The sequence below is a fragment of the Drosophila hydei genome, unplaced genomic scaffold, assembly GCF_003285905.1.
Source record: "Drosophila hydei strain 15085-1641.00,03,60 unplaced genomic scaffold, DhydRS2 tig00000315-arrow-arrow-pilon, whole genome shotgun sequence".
Lineage (NCBI taxonomy): Eukaryota > Metazoa > Arthropoda > Insecta > Diptera > Drosophilidae > Drosophila > Drosophila hydei.
In genome coordinates this window covers 949,619-970,697 of record NW_022045707.1, presented here as the reverse complement: position 1 = coordinate 970,697, position 21,079 = coordinate 949,619, and the positions used below count along the sequence as shown (strand labels likewise).

Here is a 21,079-nt window from a genome sequence, read left to right as displayed (position 1 = left end):
ACGACGTATTATTAAGTTTTTAAACTTGTTTATATTTTTTTAGTATTTTTTTATATTTCTTAATCAAATTTACATTTAAGTTTATGCCAGTTGAAGTTTGACATTTCAGAAGTGTTTTGCATCCCATGGGTTTATTTTAATATAAGTAAAGTATATTCCCATCTATCGCATACATATGCCTATATTCTCAAATCATAAGACACAACGGAGCTGCTTTGGAGCTAAAGGTATGCAAGATTATAAGAGCTAAGCACTCTACATAAAAAAGTACAAACGTATGTCAGTAGGAGAGTGTGCGTATAAGAGTATAAGCTTTTGAGATTAATAGTTAAAAAGTAAAGAGATTAAGAGTTGTAGAGTAATAGAATATAAGAGTAGAGCGTATAAGTATAACTGAGTATAAGTGTACAATAGTATTAGTATATGAGTACTATATAAAGTATAGCATAAATGAAAAGTATAAGACCATAGCAGTATAAGAGTGTAACAACTTAGGAGTATAACAGCATAAGAGTATAAGACTGCCAAAATACTAGGGAACAAGGGTATAAGAGTAAGAGCACATAATTTTAAAATCTTGAGTCTAGTATAAGACTATCTGGGTAATAGAGCATAATATATATATATATATATTTATGTAAAACTAAGAGAATATGGAGGTCCTCTAAGCACGCGAGGCTCAAGTTTATTAATAAATAATCGATAAATATTTCTTCCCAAGTAATTGACTAAAATCGATATTAACTTCACTTCTTAGAGCATATCTCTCGCATCAACTAACGTAAGGTATCTAGAGTCTAGGCATACACATATATATATATATAATGTTCACTCAGAATTTTACAATTTATTTTTTACTATTTTGTAAATTTTTATTTTTTTTAAATTTATTTAAATGAGTTAAAAGTTATCTTGAACTTCTTTGATATTTTTTATATATATACAGTTCACTCAGAATTTTACAATTTACTTCTTATTTTTTTGTTTATTATTTTTTAATTTTTATTTTCTTTTTAATTCATTTAAATGAGTTTAAAATGATTTTGAATTTTTTTAGCTTTAACTTTTTGGTATTTAAACTTTGTTTTCTTTTTGACAAATTAGTTCTAAACATTTTAGACATCAAACGGCAATCGCTTACTGTAATCTGGGCACTCGAGTTGTTTTGTTTGTTTTTTATATGCGTATATTTAATTTAGAAACTCTTTATGAAACACTTATCGCGACGCTTCGCACCGGCTAATGTAGCCAATCGCCAATTGTGCACTGAGCTCGAAGCTGCGAGCTGCGAGCTGCTAGCGTCGAGCTCCAAGCGCGTGGCCTGCTGTTCAGTAGTTCGCGCTGTCCGTTGGGTTACGAGTTTTGCTTTAATTACAGAAAAAGTCGCCTCCACTTCTTCGATTTCGTATGCACAACCTGTCGTCCAGCTCTGATGAAATTTCAAATTTCAAATCTTTGGCTAATTCAAGCTGAAACTGAAAACCATACTCAAAATGTACTTAGACTCTAAACGATATGTATTCGATATATGCGCGCTATATGTATAAATATACATATATACATATTTATAGCTATATATTGAGTTACATTTTTCGTATAGCTTCAATCGTTGCAACGTTCAAAACACGTCTGAGCCTTCGATATAGCTAGAGGCGAAGCTGGCACTTTGATTTAGGCTTGGCTTTTGGTCACTTTTCAATCATTTTCTGTATACCCTATGAAAATTTGCTCCTGGGGTGTATTGTTTTTTGGCAAAGGTGTGTTAGAGCCATGAATCTGAATCTGATTCTGAATCTGAATCTGAATCTTTTCATTTGCATTCATCCGTCTCTCTATTTATACACCCATCTATCAACCTGTCTGGCTCCCTGTTTATCCTTTCATTTATCTGTCTGTTCTTTTTATTACTCTGTCCAAAAACGAGTTTCGTCTTTCGAGAAATATTAAAGCTAATATACAAGTTTTTATAATGAATGCATTGAATATAAATATTTGCTTTTTTGGATACTTCCGCTCAATAATACATAATTCTCTAAGATGGTATTTCCATTAACATTTTTGAATACTTTACATGCATAGCTCACATATTTATGCACTAATAATGACAATTTTGCAGCTTCGTAAAAGTCTTAGGGTATCTGCTAGTCAGTCTCAACCCAACATGCCACTTCTAGTTATTTGTTTGCGCACTCAAACAAGATTGTTTCGCATCATTATTTCACTTCCATTTGCTATAATTGGTAAACCAGCTGATTTTGAAACCGAAAACTTGATTTTTAGGGAAATATTTCAATATACGCTTAGTTATATATAGATATATATATATATAAAACATTCTTCAAACCCCAACGTGCTTGATTGATGATCTGCCTCATGCGCTTTTGTTGCCTTTTTAACAAACTTTGCGCATTATTTAATTCATAAAAACTTCAAATACTTATAAATGATTTACCTGAACGAACGTAAGATACCCTCTAATAAAGTTGTGTGTTAAATAAAGACGCAATTCAGGTTTTATTTAAAAGAATAAATTAAAATTGATTTAGAACGACTATCGACTAAATAGCCTTATAATTACAGGGTATATACGGCTTAGCGTTTAGCCGCCCGTCAGCAAAGGTCGCTGCCAATTGAGCTCTGCTCCTCCTCCTCCAGTAAATACGATTCGAAGATCGAATTTTGTTTACTTTTTAGCCACAGCTGAGCTGAGCGCAGCGCAGCGGGACAACTGGTTTTTGAATAACATTTAAATATATTTACTTTTATTTTTACTTTTGTTAATTTTATTTGATTTGAAGCAGCATCAGCCCTGACCATGAACAGCTTGAAGATCAACTCGAGACGTTTGAAGTAGTTTATCTACATCAAATTACTCTATAATCATTTTATTATGTCTGTCAATTGTAGACTGGACTTTGTTTATGGCTTCAAATTGAGCAATGTACATATATATGTATGTATATACATATAATTATATATATGTATATATATATTTAGCCATTTCACATACGTTAATTTGGCCTAAAAGTCACGCGATGCCAATTGCTTCAATGCGAGAGAGGAAAAAGCAAATTAATAAAACTAACCAAATGGAGGCAACAAAATGCTCTAACTAATTGAATAGTTGCGACTGCTATACATACTCTATATCTAACAAATTTTAAAATATGTATATATATATATGTGAGGTACCTATATATGCCTATAGACTTTTAGTAGTAAGAGTATTTGAGTATAAGACTCGTTTAGAAGTAAAAGAATTTACAATTTATAAAAGTTTAGAAAGTATAACAGTTTCAGAGTAAAAGAATTTACAAATATGTCCCTCAGCTAGCACAGAAAAATCAAGTTTTCTATATACAATCCAAAAAATCCATCAATAATTTCACATTCCAATTATTTAAGCATACCTCGCACGTTCTACGAGCTACAGCTTGAGCTAGATCCTTAAAAGTGCTTCTCAAATATATTCTAAATATAAGATATATTTATATTAAATATATATATATATATTAGAATGTCCTCTTCTCCAGCTTCATCTATATTTTATTTCCTATTTTTGAAATCCCCACAAAATTGTTAAAAACATAAAACTATTTCTTAAGCTGAGTTTGAGCTACAAATTTTAGTGGATTTTTGTAGCATACTCTTAGGCGTCTCACAAAATAGATTTCCCTTGCTATTAAGTATCAACATTTTTGGGAAATATATATGGAATATATTTCAAAAATAAAAGCACACAGATTTGTTTTATTACTTTTATTAGTGTATAATTTATTATTTAAATATGTTATAAAATTTGTTTATCGTATAAAATATACTCTTATTCTTGTTCCACATCTATATATATACACATATATATATACATGTATGTATATATATATATAGGTATGTATGTATATATAGAAAAATTACAATTGTAGTATTTTTTTTTGTTTTTTTGTTGCTTTTCACACATTATTACACAATTACAATTTTTTAACTGCAACTCGTTATTTTTGTTTTTAATAATTTGATGTACTTATGTATGTATGTATGTATGTTTGCATATATGTATATGTTATGTAATACTCTTTTGTGTATCTAATACATCATGCTGCTATGTAAAACTGATGAATATATATATATGTATGTATGTATGTCTATATAGAATGTGTTTCTGTATGTGTCGCAGGAAATCATATCGAGAGAGAATTTTCTTATTTTGGTTTTTCCATTTGGTAAATTTTTCTTCCATTTATATATACATATACATATATATATATATATATATATATATATATATATATATATGTATGTACAAATGTAGAGTATTCGTAATTCGTTATGTACGTAGTTTTTAGTTTATACACACACATGATGTACATATGTTGTATGTAAGTGATGTAGCAAGCGTTTGCAGACAGTTCCACTAATTAAATACACTATATATTTATATATATATATATATATACATATATATATATATATATATATATATATATATATATATATATATATATATATGTCGCTAGTTGTAACTCTATATGTAGCATTCTTTATAAATACGTTTTGTTTTTTATGCGAAACCAGTAGCTGGCTTATATATATATATATATATATATAGATATATATATATATATAATATATGATATTTATATTAAAGTTTTTTTTAAATTTTTTTATATTTTTTTTTCAAGTTTTTCCTTAATTTTCTTGTTTTGTTTTGTTAAATCATGCTTAAAAATTAAATTTGTACTCGTTTTGTACTCAATTGCTCCATAATTATTACAATATGTATAGATGTAAAGATGTATAGATGTATAGATGTATGTATGTATGCTATGTATAGATGTATCGATGTGTGTGTGTGTGTGTGTATGTGTGTATGTAATGTAGTGATGTAGTTATGAATTGATGTATACATTATGTACATTATGTATGTATTGATGTATAGATGTTGTACATACCAGTTGGTGTGTAGCAGATATACGTATATATTGAGAAGTCGATGATGTATGACTTTATTCATGTACAGATGATGCATGATTAATATATGAATGTATATGTATACATCTATGTTGTTGTATTTTTGTTTGTATTGATGTATGTCTGCATGTATTGATGTCTGTATTGTATTGATAATGTACTGTATTGATGAGTTGATGCATTGATGATGAATGTATGTATGAACTGATGTGATATATAGATGTATGTACGTACAGATATACATCTATGCATTGATGTATAGATGATAGATGTACGCACAGATATATACATCTATATCTTTATGTTTCGATGATGTGTGTATATGTACATATGTACGTTTAGATGTATATGTAAAGATGTATGGATGTATTGATGTATGAACAAACCAAATAGAAAGGGAAATATAATCTTTTTCTATGTTTAATGTAGTTGGGAGTTAATAATTTGTTCATCATTTTTCTGTTAAGTCCAAATCCATCTTCATATACATAATATACATATATAAAAAATTTATTCAAAATTGTATTTTGATATAAGAATTCCAAATTGATGTTGGTTTTATTAAATAGGTTAGATCTGCACATTTAGAGCTATTGGATCTGGCCTTAAGTTCAGTTTAGGTTTACGCTTACAGCTAAATACTATATATACATATATATATGTATGAATGTATGTGTGTATGAGTGTGTGTATGTGTGTATATATAGTATATGTTGTATGTATGACAAAAAATCTGTGAATACCTGATTTAAGTTTTTTGGATTCGTTCTTTCTTTCATTTTTAGTTCGTTATATGAGCATATGGGAGTTATCGGTTCTATATAGTATATATATATATATATACATATATGCATTGAAAATATTTGTTTTTTGGTATGTAAATGTTTGTTTAATTAACTATTTTAAATGTTTGCTTGATGCTACGTTGATTTTCTCTTAGATAACTTCTTTGTTTTTTGTTTTTGTTTTTGTTTTTGTTTTTTGATTCTTAAGCCTTTGGCAAGTTGTTCAGTATTCAGTTTTACTTTACTTTTAATCATATTTAGTTATAAATGTGTTTAAATGCTTTTTATTTTGAATTATGGCATTCGGTAGTACTCGCGAAACTTCCTCAAAAGTTTCTCTCTTTGTTTGTTGTTTCTTTGCTTTTTTACACAATTTCAACTGTGGCTTTTAGAAAACGTCGCTCATTTGAAATGATTTTAGTATTTGCTTATTTATGTTTTATTTTTTATATTTCTTTGAGTAAATCTCACACAGTGTAGAAATTTTTTCTTTGTTTTTTGTTTTTTGTTTTTTTTTTTTTAGTAAAATATGGCATTTCTCATATGTCTTATATATGATATATAAATATGTGAGTTAATGTTTCAGAACCAGTAAATAAAATCACAATTAAAAATTATAAATGAACGGCGCTTGAAGGTGGTGTGCGTGTATGTGTGAGTGGGTGTTAATGATTTTTGTAAAATTATTTTTTATGGCATTTTTAAAAAAACTTCAATTTTTTACATACAAATTTTTGTTGTTCTCTTTGTTTTTTTTTAAGACTAAGTACATCAACTTGTTTCTAAGCGATACATATATATTGTATATATATATTTAATGTTTTGTTTTTAGTTTTTATATATTTTAAATTTTTACTTTGTTTTTTTTTTCGTCAGTTTTGCGCATTTTATGCGAGTTGCTTTAAATGTGGAAGGAGTTTTTTTTTTGTTTTTAATATTTAAGCACAAAAAACTCGTTTAAAATTAAAAAAAATGCACAGTAATACAAAAAATTGAGGCAAAAATTAATGAAATGATTAAGATTAATTATATAGATATATATATGTGTGTGAATATATCTAAGAAAACATAGTCTAATGCAATGGCAATCAGTTTAATACTCTTTCCATAATTCGGCTACTATATATGCAATATGTATTTGTATTTGTAGTATAGTGAAATTTCATAATTAATTTATTCATCATTTTTTGCATTTTTTTCATACTTTTTTCATATATATTTCTTGCGAGGAACATGTCACCTAAAATATGTATTCAATACGCGCATATTGCTCTGTTTCAAACTTCTCTTCCTACCCATTTTTTATACATTTTTCTTCTTCTTCCTTTAGCTATGTCCTGGCTAGATGTTTAGATATTTTTGTTTTTTTTTTTAGATATTTAGTTTTAAGTTTCTGCTACTAAATGCTAATGAACACATTCAAGTCAAAAATTATACTAATAATAATAATAATGACAATAATAATAATAATGACAATGATAATTATAATGAGCATAATTATAATGTGAAACATATATTTAGTGATTTGTATGTAGGTGTGTTTGTGTGTGTATTTGTGTTTCAGTTAAACTCGGTTTAAGCTAAGCCCATATATTATTATTCATTTTATATGAATTTTTTTTATGAATTAGTTTATGAATTGAATGATTTTTAAAATTAATTGTTTATTAAATAATTTTTTGCAATTGTAAAGAATATTTAGAAATTTTTAAAATTGAAGGAATTTTTTGATAAATTATTTTGAAACATTTTTGTTTATAATTTTTATGAATTTTAATGAATTTTTAATGAATTATAGATAAATTGTTTTTATTTTTAAAATATCTATTTTTTTTAAACTTTGAAAAGAATTTTGTAGTTTAGAAACTTGATCATTTTTATAATTTTTTCATCAATTAAATTTTTTTAAATTTTTCAATATTTTTTTACGAATTTTAAATGAATTTTATGCATTTTTTATAAATTATTTCTGAATTTTTCAGTAATTTTAGATATATATTCAATATTTAAAAAGTTTTAATGCATTTTTAAATGTTTTTTATAGAATTTCTTTTTTGAATTATTAAATTAATCATTTATACATTTTTGAATAAATTCCTCAAAGAAATATGGAAGGTGTTATTTAATTTTTAAATAAACCTTGAAGAAAATTAAATGAATCATTTAATGAATTATTATGAATTATTATATGAATTATATATAAAATGAATGAACTTTTTTGTATGACTGTATTACCTGTTGCTGAGTTTCTATATACATATATATACATATATCAATATATATATATATTTAGTATATATCGTATGTTAAACTATGTTTTAAGTTACGTTACGTTTATCAAATGTCATTGCAATTATATTTGTTTGTTGTTTTAGTTATAGTTTAAGTTTTTGTTTTTGTTTGTTTTTGGCCTCACCTTAAAAGGTGTTTCAATTGGCTTTACAATTGCCGTTTTTTGTTTTAATCAGTCTTCGTTTAAGAGTTCAACCAAAAAAAGTCAGCGGGTTTACAATTATATCTTCTCTATACATATATATATATTTACATATACATATATATCGTTATCGTTATCGTTATAGTTATCGATTTTTTATACCTTTTACAAAAGTTTTTCATACTCTTTCTCACTTTTACTCAGTCTCAATTATAAGAAAATTATTTGTAATATAAACAAATGTCTGTAAAATACAGAATATATATATGATATACATTCCGGGACACAATTAAAATCAAATCAAATAGAACCTAACAAAAAGTTGGTTTAAAAAAAAAACAACTAATTATTGAGTAACTCGTCAGGGTAACAAAAAAATTATGTATATATATTGAGAGAACTTAAGAAAAGACAACATCGATCAAATCTCTCTCTCTTTCGCGCGCGCTCTTTCTCTTTATCTCTCTCGCTTTTCTCTATTAACTTAGTTAGATAACTGTTTCATCAACTCAGTTATTTATAGTTCTTTTCATCTACAACTTATTGTGTTCTTGACTTGTATATAGAGAGCTTATCTCTTTTCCTCTCTCTCTTGTCTTCTCTTTGTATTCTCTATTATTGGGCTTTTTCCCTTGCACATATCTTGCTCTTATCGTCTTCGTTTCAGCTTTTCTGCAGGCTCTATTTGCTTCCTTTTTCCTACCTTCTTTTCTTCCTTCCTTCCTTCACTCTCATCTATTTCACTTCTCTCTTTAATCTCTTTTTCTTGCTTTGTTTATCTTCCTTGTTTTTTCTTGCCCTTCTCTTTTGCCTCTGCCTCTCTCTATCTTTCTTCGATGCTTCTTATCGCATTTCTTCTATGTTTTATGCTGCTTCTCTCAACTCTTCTTCTTGTCTCTTCTTTTTCGTTCTTCCTCTTTCTCTGTCTCCATCTCCCTTTGATCTACTTTCTCGCTAGCCTAAAAAATTCTACTTTATGCGCTTTCTCTCCTAATTTCTTTTGTTGGTATTTTTCTTTAGTTAAGTTGTTTTTGCTTTTGTTTTTGTTTATCTGGTATATTCGCTAAATATATATGTATTTTATTTATATATTGTAAATTACCAAATTTTTTTTAATAACTCTTAAGCTTTATCGAGGTAATCGTTGTAGCACTTAAGCTAAAAAAATTTTTACTAATTTTAATGCCGTTTCTTTTGTGTTTCAATATCTTTTGTTTTTGTTTTTTTTTTTTTGGATTTGTAAATGGTCTAAAAAAACAAAAAAAACTAACGTCGTCTGTGTCGTTATGTCAAGTTTTTTTTTTAGTAATTTTTATAGTTTACCGCTTTTATAGTTTTGTTTTGGATAAACTAAGTTTTAGAATACGTGCACAAACCGCTTGTAAGGGTTAGACCCTTCCTTGGAGTCTGGCGATAGCTCGATGAGAAAGACGATGCGTCCATCTGGCATTAAAGCCACATCGCAGGTGCGATCCTTTTCATCCAATGTGGGTGGCATTAAGGGATTTATGGAAGGACGCACTTCAATCTAAATAGCAGAGAAAGAGAGGTAGATATTAATTATAAAAATACAGAAAGAGAGAGAGAGAAAGGGAAAGGGAAAGACTTGACTTACATCCCACATAAAGTCCAGATTTTGATTGAAGACGAGTATGCGTTGATTCTTGGAATCGGCGACTATAATGCGACCCTCGTCATCGCAACAAAGACCCGAAGGACGATTGAACTCGTGGAAGCCGGAGCCCTCATGTCCCTTCACAGACAGAATCTAAGGAAAGAGAAGCATATATATAATTCAGTGAAGTTCAGAATAAGTTAGTCTAGCTCTTACATCATTAATATCCGGATCGATTAGATACAAACAATGATTATCAAAGTCGGATACGATTATGTTGCCCGTGGGCGTATAGCAAACACCCCGTGGCGATGCAATGCCCTTTGTCTGCCCGTGATTATCGAAGACAATTTGCCGTATAAAGCGTCCCTCCGAATCGAATTGCTGTATACGATGATTCCTAGAATCGGTGACTACAATTTGGCGTCTCGAATTCACAGCTACATCCCATGGATATTGGAACTGTCCATACTCCTTGCCGTAGCTGCCAAACTTGAGTAAAAACACGCCGCTGGCTGTGAATATTTGCACACGATGATTATCCTTATCGACGACTATGATGCGATTGTCCACATCGACGCAGATGCCGGCGGGTAAATCGAATTCACCGTTGCCAACGCCTTTGCGACCGAATTTGAACTTGAGCGAGCCATCCGGATTGAAGACCTGAACACGATTATTGCGTCTATCCGAGACGAGGACGTGGCCCATTTTATCCACACACAAGCCCCACGGCCGACTCACTTGACCATCCTCGTGGCCCTCGGTGGCAAAGGAGAGTGACAGCGCATTCGAATTGCGCACTTTGACCAAATCCATGCAGCCAGGTATGGCTTGAGTGGTGCGCGGTGCACTAAAGTGTAGGCCCGGTGAGCTGCGCAATCCATTCAACTCCCAATCCAGAGCAGCGCTGGACATGCCACAAGAGCTGCCCACTCTAGCTGGCTGCATTATCGGCGATGGTATGCGGAAGCTATTGTCTCGGAGCAAAGGACGTCGCACAGTTGTCGAGGCGACGTTCAAGGCTCCACTGCCAGCCAAGCTGGTCAGACCAAAGGACATGTCGATATTGGCTGCAGCTGGAGCTGCAGTTGGTGCTGCATTCGCCACGATCCCATTGCTGCTCGAGACAATGGGCATATTCTTATCGTCCACTAGGATAACGCCACCCTGTGTGCGTATATCCTGCAGCAGACTGTAGTCGGGCGGTGCAAAGGCAAACACCTCCTGCTTGGGCTGCAAATCTTTGTAGATGCCAGCAAATTGTTCCATTTGGCGCTGGCCATTTGTCAGCTTCATGGCCAACTCGATTTGGTCCATGCCACAAGCATTGTCCGCCACTTTGCTGAGCATATCCGAAGTTTCCGAGAGACCAGCCAGAGCCGATTTCAGTCCAGCCATTTGATCGTGCAATATGGCCAGACGGCGCTGACGCAACTTCTCCACGAAGTCCAAGAGGAATCGTTCACGATCCTCGATGGCAATGATAAATTGTCGAAATGCCTTCCGGATATTGTCGCTCAGCTCACTGCAGTTGCGCTCGATGAGGCGTATGAAAGCGAGCGCCTTGTCAATGCTGCTCTTGATGCAACGCGTGCCCACCTGGCTGCTCTCGATGGCCCCCTCCAGCTTCTCCTTGGAGCCGATCATAAAGTTCTGTATCGATGCATAACTGTGCTCCTTGTGTTCGTGCAGCGTACAAAATTGACAAACCAATTTGCGACAATAGTCGCACACGTAACGCAGCATCTCATTGTGTATGTCACATATGAAATTGCTGCTCGATGGCGTTTGGACATTCGAGGAACTGCCGCCAGTTGGTGAGGCGCCGATCGGCGTTGGCAGCGAGACGATCGAATGATTCGAGGACAATGGACTATTGCGATGCTCGCGCAGGCAGTCGTTGCACATGAACTCGTTGCATTCCAAGCAACGTATCGAGGCGCTTACCTCGCACCAGCCGCAGCTGATGCTCGAGTTGTTTGACGATTCCGGGGACATTTTCGAGTGACGCGAGACGCCACTCCCGATCGGCCCCATGCCAAAATGATCGCCATGCGTTTCCAGACCGCCCAAAAAATTATTGATAAAGAAATCTGTGCGCGGCGGCGAACTAAGCAGAAAAAGAGAGAGAAAAGAATCGATTAGTCAAAATCCAATTCACATTCTAATTAACATTCCAATTCCTTTTCAAATTCCAATTCAAAATACGATAATTAACGTGGACCTATCGAACCGCTATCGAATGTCTTTGGCAAATGAACTAGTTACCGATAGCAACTCTTTACTGCTCATTTCGTTCAGTTCGACTCAAATTCATGTTAAGTGATTCATTCAAATGAACTAATAAACTAAAGTAAATAATTTAAACAATTTTGAAAAATTAGTGAACTGAACTAGTGCACTAAAAATGGGTTTGATGCACTTTTTATTAAAAGAAGCTCAACTGAGAAGTTACTAATTTTCAATTATTGCTAAACGAACTGCAATCAATCAAATGCGCTAATGAACTAATGAACTACTCTTTTGTAAGCTCTAACATTTCGTTAAGAATAATATCATTTATATAATTGAGTGAGCTAAACACATAAAATGCAGTTCAAGCGACTTATAATACTATTTTTGTCTAGTTCAACAATTAACTGAACTAGTTCGGTAAACGGCTGAATTTCGGAACTAATGGAACTAGTGAATAAAAATTTGCAGTAGCACTTCTTAACTATTTGAACTAGTGGGAGTTCACGTGTGGAACTGGAGTAAAACTGGTTGAATTCGGTTCATTTCACTTACCCATTAGCTGCGCCCACATTGGGCATAAGTCCCACATTGAGATCCCAGGCGGGAAATGATTCCAGTATGCCGGCGAGCAGTCGCTCCGATGAGTTGCTGGCATTGCTGCTGATGCTGCCGCTGCCGCTACCGCTGCCGCCATTAACGCTGACGCCGGCATTGGAAGCGCCAACGCCACTGCCACCTCCGACGGCGGTGACCGCGCTTGGCGCATTGCTGTTGGCCATTTGTTGTGGAACCGTATTGTTTGACAAGAGTTCCATCATAAGATTTTGTTCTGTATTGAGATCACGTTTCGATAAGTGGCAACGGCGTTGTAGGCGTGGCCCTTGGCAGTCAACGAGACACTCTCAAGCTAAATAGATAGAGATTGAGATTGCGTATAACAGTTCAGTATAACAGCTGCGTATAACAGTTATTATGATTTATTGTTATTATTTGAATATGTTTTTGATTTGCGTTTGGAACGCGCCAAAAAATTAGAAAATTAACGCGAGGCGAAGGCGAAGTTCACAGACGCCGTGTAGGCAGCTAACTAATTTGAGCATGGGCAATGCACTGCCATTAAGTAGTCCAAATGAGCAGGACTCAGCTCTGCCTCTACCTCTCCCTCTCTCGCTCACCCTCTCTGTGTGCGTGTGTGAATGCAGCTGCTTGCATGTGTGCGTGCATCTGTCTTAGGTAGCGGAAAAACGTCTCGGCTCGGGCCATTGTTGCTTGATCCCTTAGGAAAATGCATGCGACCCGCAAGAGCAGCTGCACAACAAGGCTCAGGAAGAGACTTAAGGCACCAGGTCAAAAAAAATAATAAAAGGAAAAAAATTGTTTTCCAGTTTATAGCCTTGGCGGCATCCTGGAATTTGGCACGCATTTTCCCAATTTATGACACTGATTCCGTTTAAGCAAACAAAATGGCAGAAATAAGCCAGATGCAAAGTACTGCTTAAGAAAGTTTTCGAACTCGAATTCGAAAAACAAGAATGCAAAGCAATACATACGAGGTATTAATTTTCTTAAATGATTATAACAATCGAGCATTGCTTAACCAAGATTTCGAACTCGAATTCGAACTCGAAAATCAAAACAAGATAGGAATAATTTAAATTTGATCAAATTTCTTGAATAATAAATATAAAATACCCCAACACCGTTTAATAAACTGTTCGAACTCAAATTCGAACTAGAAAAATACCATAATTGCCTTTAAATATGCAATTAACAAACAATTTTTCAATTTCATTAAATTTGCTCAATGAAAATATTTTGTTCTCGAAAATGTATGAAAACTAATTGCATTTGCTTTGTTAGCTAGTGTAAATGCAACACCCTTCGACTCTGGCTGTACTTGCAGAAGGGTTCTGTGACCCACAAACAATTTCCAAAACAAAACAAATGAAAAGCCAAAAACTACGCACCAAAATATTTTCTATTTATAGGACTTTCGAGATAAACGTTAAAACCACCCCCAAAGGCCCCCACACCCTAAAGCCTCGATTTCTACCCGATTTCCGTGTTAACTTCGAATGCCGTACAAAAAAAAACACAAACTGGTTGTTGTGCTCGTTGCCATCTTCAAGATGGAGCGACAAAACGCCCAAAAAAACAGACGGATAGACGGACGGACGACCGACCGACTTTCATCCCCTCTTACAACAACAACAACAACAGAAAATATAGCAACAACATGAACGAGAAGCGACACAAGAAAACGCAGCGACAGATGGAGATTACACTGGAAGAAATGATTGCATTATAACTCGTTTTGCAGTTGACTTTTGCCTTTGAAAGTTAATTTAATAAAATAAAGACTGACTAAAGAAAATTGTTCAAAATGAGCTTTAAAAAGCATTAGTTTTAAAGTACTACATCGTGAAATAAACTAATTACACAGTTCATTTTCCTAAGTGTCACAGGAGATACTGGCTATATTAAAAATGAAATAATATAGCTACTTCAAATAACTTTTCAAAAATTAAACTAAAACTAAAAAAATTAACCACTCAGCTTAGTTCAATTATTGAACTAGAATAAGCGAGTCCAGATCAATCAAGTTTTAAAAATTGAACCACATATGCGTGGAACATGAACCGCTGAACTAAATTCTTATATAGTGCACTGAAACGAACCACTTAACTCATACAAAATTCTTTCACAAATCTTAATTAATCTGTGCTCAAATATAATTTAAATCGTTCTCAATAATTATTTTTGTTCTAACGAGTTATCACTGTATTTGTTAAGAATCATAGAATAATCTGGAATCAAAACAAAAAATCTTTTGCGCCGAAACAGCTCCAATTATCTCACACTCCCTCGCCCGCTCTCTTTCTCGCTCTCTCTACTTCGCTCTCTCCATCACTCTCTTCTACACTGCCGCAGCAGTGAAAACTTGTATGTGTGCGTGTTTGTATGTATGCAAGGCCTTACAAAATGATGCACTTCTAGATTTTTGGGCCGTGTAGACAAAATACACTGTGCAGAAACTACCCTTGTCACCCTTGGAACATTTCCATTGAAACAGTCGCTGTGTCTCAAAAACGTTGTTGAAAAAAAGACGAAATCAACAGCAACAACAACATCAACCAAGAAGTTAAAGTCCTTTTGCATTTGTGTACACACACACGCGCACGAAATAGGCTGTGTATGCGTGTGTATGTGTGGAGTACGTGCAAGACGCAAAAACGGCAAGGGATGAGGGTTGTATTTATACAAGTTTCTAGGTGGGTAGATATGCATGTATTTCTGTATGTGTGTGTGTGTGTGTGAGCTATACATACAAACGGCAAAAAAGAAGAAAATCTCAATTTATAATTGCAAAAATCTTCAAATTTGTTGTCAATCAATAAATATCTGCGGCGAATTTGTAAAATTGTCAAAAAAAGAACAATTTTGATTTGTTTTTGTTTTCTTCCTTGATTTTGAAGCAATATTTTACAACGATTCCTCTGCGATTTTAAGCTCCATTTTCTTTTTTGTTTTTTCCGTTAATTTTTGTTTTGTATTTTTGCTACACACCTTTTTTAGCTGCTTCATGCAAGCCGCTGAAAATATCGTTGTTGTTTTTTTGCTGTTGATATTAAACTTTACCGTTTAGTTTGGTTTTTCTTATTCTTTTCACACACTCACATATAAATATATGATGTACTTGTGCTTATATTTTTGCGCATAAAATTTATTGATTTACGTTTTATGGAGTTTTTTTTTTTGTATTTTTTTTTTAATATTTTCTTCATGCGAGATTCTTTGATGGGTATGCAAGACCGTGAGATCTCATGCGTAATACGTTTCGACTCCCGACATTCGTGTATTCCTTTGCCCGACTAAAAGATACATTCGACTAAAAACACAACATAATAATCATGCCTGCCCTTCTACACATACATATAAATATGTATAACTGTATGCGTTCGTGTTTATGTGTGCGTGAGTGTTGCTTCTTCTCTGCTGTTGTTGTTGTTGCTGCGCTTGCTCATCATCTATGTAGCTAAACAAAAAATAATATAAGCCCAAATGTATCTCAGTCACTTTTTTTATTTTGTTGTTTGCGTGCGCGCGCGCTCCAAAAATTTCACTCTTTGGATTTTCGCCGTGCAGCCGCTGCTCTCTCACTGGCGCTCACTTACGCTCCCGCTTGCTCTCTATATCTCTCTCTGCTGTTTGTCTACCTATCGCATTGGGTATACTTATGCGTTTGTATGTATGTATGTATGTATTACATGCACGCGCACATTTTACAATTATGTGCGCGTGAGTGTGTGCGCGCGCTTATGTTTTATCTTCTATTTATTTTCACTTATGCGGCGCGCAAAGAAATGCAATGCGCCCTGCCCTGGCTAACCAAATTTAAAACATGCACTGTTATTTTTTTTGTTAATTTTTAAATTATAAACATACTTCTTAATATTTAATAACAGTGTTGTGCGTGCTTTAAATAAGTATGCGCGCGGTTGTGCGTGTGTTCTGTGTTTGCAATAATTTTAATTCATGTTTGCTGCGTTTGTTGTTTTTGTTTAGAGTTTTTTCGTATAATTTTGACCCACTTCTCGGGGTTTTTGCTACGTTGGGGGACCAGGGCTCCTTTTTGTATTTAGCACTCTCGATATTTTCAACCTTCACGCACGCATTTAAACATGAAACTGGATGCACGACAACGCTGCTGCTGCCCCTTTGGCTTGTTATTTTTTGTTATTGCACACTATATTAAGCGAAATCATATGACACTAACACATGTGCTTTGCCAGTACAGCTGTTAACTAACAGCAATGTATACGTTATTCATTTTATTAAGACTACCCTGCTGCCTATCTTACATTTTCATTATATATTTTAACAGCAGTCGTTTATTTCGAGGAGCACATTCCAAAGGTTTTTGTCATATATATTTATAGTGCATTGAAGCGTCGCCTTGGTACTGTGTTTTTTTCTGATGACACAAAAAGAGAGCCAATGCTAAAGAGCGTGAGAGAGCGAGCACATTAACGGCGCATGTGTCGGTGGCGCGAAAATATGACCGGTGGTGGCGCGCATTTGTTGTTGTTGTTGTTTCTGCTTGCGTTTCGTTTGTTGTTGCTGCCGCTCGGCTTACAGTTGTTGTTGTGTCGTCGATAGAAACAACACCCTTAAGGAACTTGTTTTCATCTCTCTCTTTGCCTTTTGCACTGACAAAAATTTTGTGCTCACTGGTCGAGAAAATTAAATTGAAAACGTTGCCCCAAAGGCGGCTTCATGGAATTTTGTGAGACAGACAGACAGACACGCTCAGGTAGAGGCGCGCAGGTGCGCAGTCCACCCGTTGCAGGTAAGCGATCTAGGCGTCCTTTACAACACTAATTACACGATGCGTGTTGTACAGACACATAATTATGTACAGTGAAGGTCCGCTAAAGCGTAATGCTTAAACTGGTGGGGGTTTTTGGGCACGATACAGACTCACAACAACGAGGTTATATAGTTACATAGTAGTTAGGTGTTTACTGTTGTTATCTTAAAATGTAGCTATTTATTCGATTCGTCTTCCTTTTTACATTCTATGTAATGGGTGTTTCAGTCGCATATGTTAATACTGTAAGCTAAGCTTAAAATTTATATATACTGTATTTAACTGCGAGGGTTGTTTGAAAAGTTTCTGAGTTAACATCATCTTTATATAAATATATTTAGTCTGTTATAATTTAAATAACCTAATTTTTAATACTATTCTCCTTTTCGAACTACCCTCGTTTATTGTCAATGTAGCGTAATTAGCCAAATTCAAGTTCTTCAATTAAAACGTTTTGCAGCTTCTGTCGCACCCGCAGCTTCCGTCGCTCATCCAATCGCTGCAGGAAGGGCATCAGGCTAAGCAGAAACATGCGATCCGCATCGTCCTGGAGATCCTGTCCATTGGGCTCTGTATTGGTCGCCGCATCCATGCTGATGTACTTGAAGGGCAAATCCTGTAGAGCAGTTGGCTTCATTTGTTCCTCCTCGCTCTTGATGGTGGTCGACTTCTCCTTAGATTGATGCATTTCCTCATCTTCATCATCGAGCACTTCGATGGTAAAGACACTTGGATCGGGTCGCTGTTCCTCCTCATTCTCCGAAGCAGCATCCTCATCGAAATCATCATCATTGAGCTCCTCACCCTTGCTACTCTGCACATCTTCCAGTTTAACACGCTTGCAATCCCGCTGTTCCTCCTCAAAGAAGGAACTGATGTCCGAAAAACTTGGCTGATGCAACTCCGAATCGTAGCTGTCGCTAAGCTCACAGATCGGTTCGGTAGCTACAATTGGCTCATCATATTTATTGCTGCTACTTTCGTCCATGATGTGATTATTGTTCTCGGTCCAGTGTATGGGCGGATGCTTCTTGGAACTGGAACTGGAGCCGGATCCTCTCGTCCGCGCCTGTCTCATTATGTTCTCATGCACCGCATGCTCCATGAAGCGCATATCGTTGTAGAAGCGCCACGAGGACGGCGATTCATTCGATAGATTGTTACGTATGTACACCTTACGGAAATTATCACGCAGGTGTCCCCACTTCACACGGCATACATCAGCTGCAGGTAAAAGAGAAAAGAAAAAGAAGGTGAAGAAAAGGATGATGAATCGACAGCCATCGTTGCAAGTTGCACAGATGTCTGATTGACAACTGAACCGCAAAGCAATATACTGCATATGTACGGCGTGCACTCGCTATGGTGGATATCTGCAATGCAATGTCTACGTAAGTACGTACTCACTAAGTTAAGCAATACAGAACCGCAAAGTAATATGATACATACATCTATACAGTGTGCACTCGTTAAAGTGAACAAACATATATATGCTCGTTATGCATGTATGTACGTAAGCTTCAGGTACAAGGAGAACAGTATCAAAACGCTCAAAATTGTTTTATGAAATTATTTTCGACCACAGTAATCATTCACAAAGAAAGATTATGAGTATAGAACTTAAGTATTAGTAAAATTGTGTGTTCCATCTATTGAATACATACTGTATGAAGGCAATTGCTTTTTAAAGCTTACATATTTGAGCTTTAAGCTTTAAGCTTAGTTTCTTTGCTGTTAATTCGCCTTACTGACTGCACACTGTACAAACATACACTCGCACACTCATGCATACGTACGTTCCCAAACACACGGAAACCACATGCCATACACACACGGTCACACACATACATACGTACATATGCATGAGTTGAGTATGTTTCGTATACGACTTTTGCAATCAGAGAGCTAGTTGGTTGTGCCCTGGCCAAAAAAGGCAAACTTGGGCTGTTCAACTCACCTGGCAAATTTACATCCTTTCCGACATCAAACCAAATGGGCGTAATATCGCTGCGCTTTTGACCATTCGCATTGGTGCGCAGCCAGAGGATGGGACGGCGAGAGACTGCGGCAATAAGGCGCTTCACCGTTTCGATGGGCAGCTTGGCGGTGTTGGTAAAGCCGAAGGCGCCGACGGAGGGCGGCGAAGTGGAAGCCGATGACGCATTGCTGTAACCCAGCTCCATGGCCGTCGGTTGCTTGATCCGTGTGAAGGTCCGATTCGCGCGGCTCAAGCGCTACACCAAGACTAAAAGAGCGCAGCCGAACAGAAAACAGACAACAAAAAAAATTATAAAGAAAGAAAAACTACGGGCACGCCACACCGACCACGACAAACGGCGTACGGGCAACGGCGAAGACAACGACGACGACGACGCCGCAACCAGTTTACGTGCCTTTTGGCTGCGGCGAAGGCGAAGGCGCAACGCAAAGCGAATGATCAACAGATATGTACGAACAGCCCAGAGCGAGAGAGTACAACAGACAGAGCGAGAGGGAGAGAGAAAGAGAGTAAGCCAGCGCGTAGGCAGGGCTCAGGCAGACAGGCTTTGCTCTAAACATAAGAACTCACCGGCCGACGCGCTGTTGCGACGACGACGACGTCTACTATCCGGATGTAAAGCTTCCGCTGCCCGCTTGACGGCTGTGTGTTTGCTGTCTCCTCTTTACGCTTTACGGTTGTTAACTTTGTTTCGGCCGTATCGAATTGAAAATGCCCTGTTGCTGTTGACAAAGCCAGCCAGCTACAAACATACACACGCAATCAGCTGATAGTCTTCAGCGTATTCGCCGTCATATTTTTAGCTTGTTATAGCTAGAATCTTCAATCATATCCTAGCTAAAGTCTTTAGCACTCTCTCAACTATACACAAATATGCTGCACGCTGAGGATTGTAGCGTGCGCTGTTGTTGCGCTTTGTTTATTTTTAAACAAAACTGGATTTCGTTCGCTCACTACGGTCGGCTGGCTAGCTGAGCTGGAGCTATGTGGCATGGAGCGAACCTGAACGTAAAATGTTCACGCTACGCCAGTGAAGCCAACGTAAAAACGAACAGAGGAGCTCATACACACGTAAATGTGCACGCCTCTCCATACTCATATGTATGTGTGCATATTCTAAATATGTATGTGTATGAATGTATATATGTAGCATCGATACCAGTAGAAACACAAGACCCAACTGAAAACTTCGTTTTGCACGATCGTCGTTCGTCTGGGCCTGGCCCTGTTTTTTACTGTCTCCCATTTGATTCTCTATGCTCATGTGTACGTGCTGTGTACGTGTTATTGTGCTCGTGTGAGTACGAAATTGCAAGCAAAGGCGAATATAAGAATTGTCTGCGTATTTATTTTATCTGCCGATGAGGCTTGACATTTGATCCTTTCAGCAGTTGAAGGAGTTCAAACAGCTGTGAAATCTTGTTATCAGTTTACTTGTGTGAATTATATAAATTCATACTTATGATGTAGATACTTACAAATCTGTTAAGTGCTGCCTAAGCCATTCGCGGCGAGAAATGCGAGTCTCTTACGTTGTTTATAACGCACGTACGCCGTATGACGTATACATAGACAGCTTTGCATGAATGTATGTATGTACATGTATGTATATTGCTTGGTTTTGTATAAATTTGCACGTAAGCATAAGCATTTTTCAGCAGTCAATTCG

The 21,079-nt window shown here is 35.4% G+C and overlaps 2 protein-coding genes across 5 annotated transcripts; both read right to left on the bottom strand.

The window, feature by feature from the left end:
- Positions 1–9,475: 9,475 nt before the first annotated feature.
- Positions 9,476–16,764, bottom strand: LOC111599945 (protein wech). 2 transcript variants are annotated; one of them, XM_023315796.2, is made up of 5 exons: positions 16,487–16,764; positions 12,593–12,947; positions 10,019–11,915; positions 9,803–9,955; positions 9,476–9,715 (listed from the first exon to the last, which is right to left on the bottom strand). In XM_023315796.2, exons 2-5 carry the CDS (start codon positions 12,856–12,858, stop codon positions 9,545–9,547), a joined length of 2,487 nt encoding a protein of 828 aa, XP_023171564.1. In that variant the 5' UTR covers positions 12,859–12,947; positions 16,487–16,764; the 3' UTR covers positions 9,476–9,544. The 2 variants fall into 2 exon arrangements, with proteins under 2 accessions (XP_023171564.1, XP_030079720.1); XM_030223860.1 differs by lacking the exon at positions 16,487–16,764 and adding an exon at positions 15,608–16,002.
- Positions 16,765–17,576: 812 nt separating this feature from the next.
- On the bottom strand, positions 17,577–20,965 carry LOC111599914. Of its 3 annotated transcripts, none has more exons than XM_023315742.2 (3): positions 20,889–20,965; positions 19,369–19,656; positions 17,577–18,635 (listed from the first exon to the last, which is right to left on the bottom strand). In XM_023315742.2, exons 2-3 carry the CDS (start codon positions 19,592–19,594, stop codon positions 17,833–17,835), a joined length of 1,029 nt encoding a protein of 342 aa, XP_023171510.1. In that variant the 5' UTR covers positions 19,595–19,656; positions 20,889–20,965; the 3' UTR covers positions 17,577–17,832. The 3 variants fall into 3 exon arrangements, with proteins under 3 accessions (XP_023171510.1, XP_023171511.1, XP_030079713.1); XM_023315743.2 differs by lacking the exon at positions 20,889–20,965 and adding an exon at positions 19,981–20,406; XM_030223853.1 differs by lacking the exon at positions 20,889–20,965 and having other exon boundaries at positions 19,369–19,813.
- Between the last annotated feature and the right edge of the window lie 114 nt (positions 20,966–21,079).

Bases quoted from the DNA above. Each gene is read 5' to 3' on its own strand.
- LOC111599945 (XM_023315796.2), bottom strand. From the start codon at position 12,858: ATGATGGAACTCTTGTCAAACAATACGGTTCCACAACAAATGGCCAAC. The intron at 9,956-10,018 runs GTAAGAGCTAGA...CTCTTTCCTTAG, and splicing joins TCGATCCGGATATTAATGAT to ATTCTGTCTGTGAAGGGACA. The intron at 9,716-9,802 runs GTAAGTCAAGTC...TCTGCTATTTAG, and splicing joins ATCTGGACTTTATGTGGGAT to ATTGAAGTGCGTCCTTCCAT.
- LOC111599914 (XM_023315742.2), bottom strand. From the start codon at position 19,594: ATGGAGCTGGGTTACAGCAATGCGTCATCGGCTTCCACTTCGCCGCCC. The intron at 18,636-19,368 runs GTGAGTTGAACA...TTTTACCTGCAG, and splicing joins AAAGGATGTAAATTTGCCAG to CTGATGTATGCCGTGTGAAG.